We start from the raw sequence: 1,737 nt of genomic DNA, 5'->3' as shown, positions 1-1,737 counted from the left end.
TACTTTTAGCATGTATAGAGCAGCATATCTCCACCAGACTCCATGTAAATAATCACTACTTTTAGCATGTATAGAGCCCTCTGACTCGATAGCGGTTTCTTCTTCTTCTTCTTGTCTTTAGATAGTGGTTTTCATCTTCATGCTGTGTGGATCCGTGTTCCTGATGTTTAACGTGACCGTGGGTCTGGATCAGGAGCTGGCGATGCCTCAGGTCAGACTTTAAATGCATTTTTAGCACTTTTTTAAATGCTATTTCCATCATGTTTTGCTTTCATGATGTTTTTGACACTTTTGGTCGCTATTGTTTTGCTGTTTTTTATCCGTTTCGGATGTTTTTTGTCGCTTTTTTAACCCTCGTGTTGTGTTCACTCCGACCTGATCTGAAATTTTTGTTTTTCTGAGTCAAAATTTTAAATGAAAACCCTTTCAGGTTTAAGGTTATGGTCGTCTTTTTTGTCCGTTTTATGTCTTTCCTCCGATGATTTTGTCTCTTTTTGAACATTTGTCGACTTTTTCTGTGCCTCTTGATATTTTCGTGGGTTTCCCCCCCAAGTTTTTTTTTTTAACATCCCTTCAAACTTTTATTGAAATTCTTCTCTTCTTTTTTTTTACACTTTTTTAAAGTTCATTTAACAATTGTTTTTTCTCCAAATATTATAAAATTGCCAAAAAAAACACCAAATCCAGTGAAAGTAGTGACCTGATGATTATTGACCGTTATTGTACCGTGTGAGGAGCGTTGCTGGGAACCATGCTCGCTACTTCACAGGACAATTAGATTGAAAGAAACCCAAATGTCTGATATAGAAACTTTTTGGAAAGGGGTCAGATCAGACCCGAGGACCCCAGGAGGTCAAAACCTTTGTCTTTCTGTTTTGGGTGCAGGGCTCCTACATGTTGGACTATTTCCACTATCTCTACAAATACTTTGAAGTGGGGGTCCCCGTTTATTTTGTAACAAAGAGAGGCTTCAACTTCACCACCGTGGACGGCATGAACGCCGTGTGCTCCAGCACGGGCTGCGATCAGTTCTCAATGACCCAGAAGATCCAGTACGCCACCAACTACCCTGAACTGTGAGTTTGTTCACTTTCATAATCTGGACAGGACGTCTCATAAAGTCTTTCAGACGCGTTGTGACCTTTGAACCTTAACCTGGACCCTAGTCTCCAAGAGCGACTGATGGGAACAACAATCTCTGGCGTGGTGCCAGTATTAAGCAAGAAAACAAGCTGCAATGTTAACGTTAACGGACAAATCTTCAGTCAGCGTTCACTAAAAGTTGTGTTTCTGCCGCTGATCGACTCAGATTATTATTCTGAGTTATTATTAAGTGTGTGACAAAATTATGGGATGGATCCCTACAGAGAAAGACCTTTTAGTTAAAGAGTAAGATCCTTTTAGTTTAACATGAAACAGAAATCACCATCACCAAACCCACCAGATTCCGTGTAAATAATCACTACTTTTAGTGTGTATAGAGCAGCATATCTCCACCAGACTCCATGTAAATAATCACTACTTTTATCATCGAAAAACTCACTTCATTCCATGTGGACAGAAACTAAATAAAACTACCAAAAGCCGTCTTGGTTCATCTTTCCACTGTTCCAACAATCACCACTCTGGTCTGGTTGGAATAAACTCTTAATTTACCCTTTTACATGTGGAGATATGCTGCTCTATACACACTAAAAGTAGTGATTATTTACATGGAGTCTGGTGGAGATATGCTGC

The 1,737-nt window shown here is 39.6% G+C and overlaps 1 protein-coding gene across 1 annotated transcript; it reads left to right on the top strand.

Moving 5' to 3' along the window:
- Positions 1 to 121: 121 nt before the first annotated feature.
- LOC117940931 (NPC1-like intracellular cholesterol transporter 1) lies at positions 122 to 1,097 on the top strand (the record flags this gene model as incomplete). Its single annotated transcript, XM_034866053.1, has 2 exons — positions 122 to 211; positions 886 to 1,097. Coding segments are annotated over 2 exons (285 nt in total), but the record flags the coding sequence as incomplete, so codon positions are not given.
- Between the last annotated feature and the right edge of the window lie 640 nt (positions 1,098 to 1,737).

This window comes from Etheostoma cragini, unplaced genomic scaffold (assembly GCF_013103735.1).
Source record: "Etheostoma cragini isolate CJK2018 unplaced genomic scaffold, CSU_Ecrag_1.0 ScbMSFa_3778, whole genome shotgun sequence".
NCBI classification, from domain to species: Eukaryota; Metazoa; Chordata; class Actinopteri; order Perciformes; family Percidae; genus Etheostoma; species Etheostoma cragini.
This window is presented reverse-complemented; position numbering and strand designations above follow the sequence as displayed.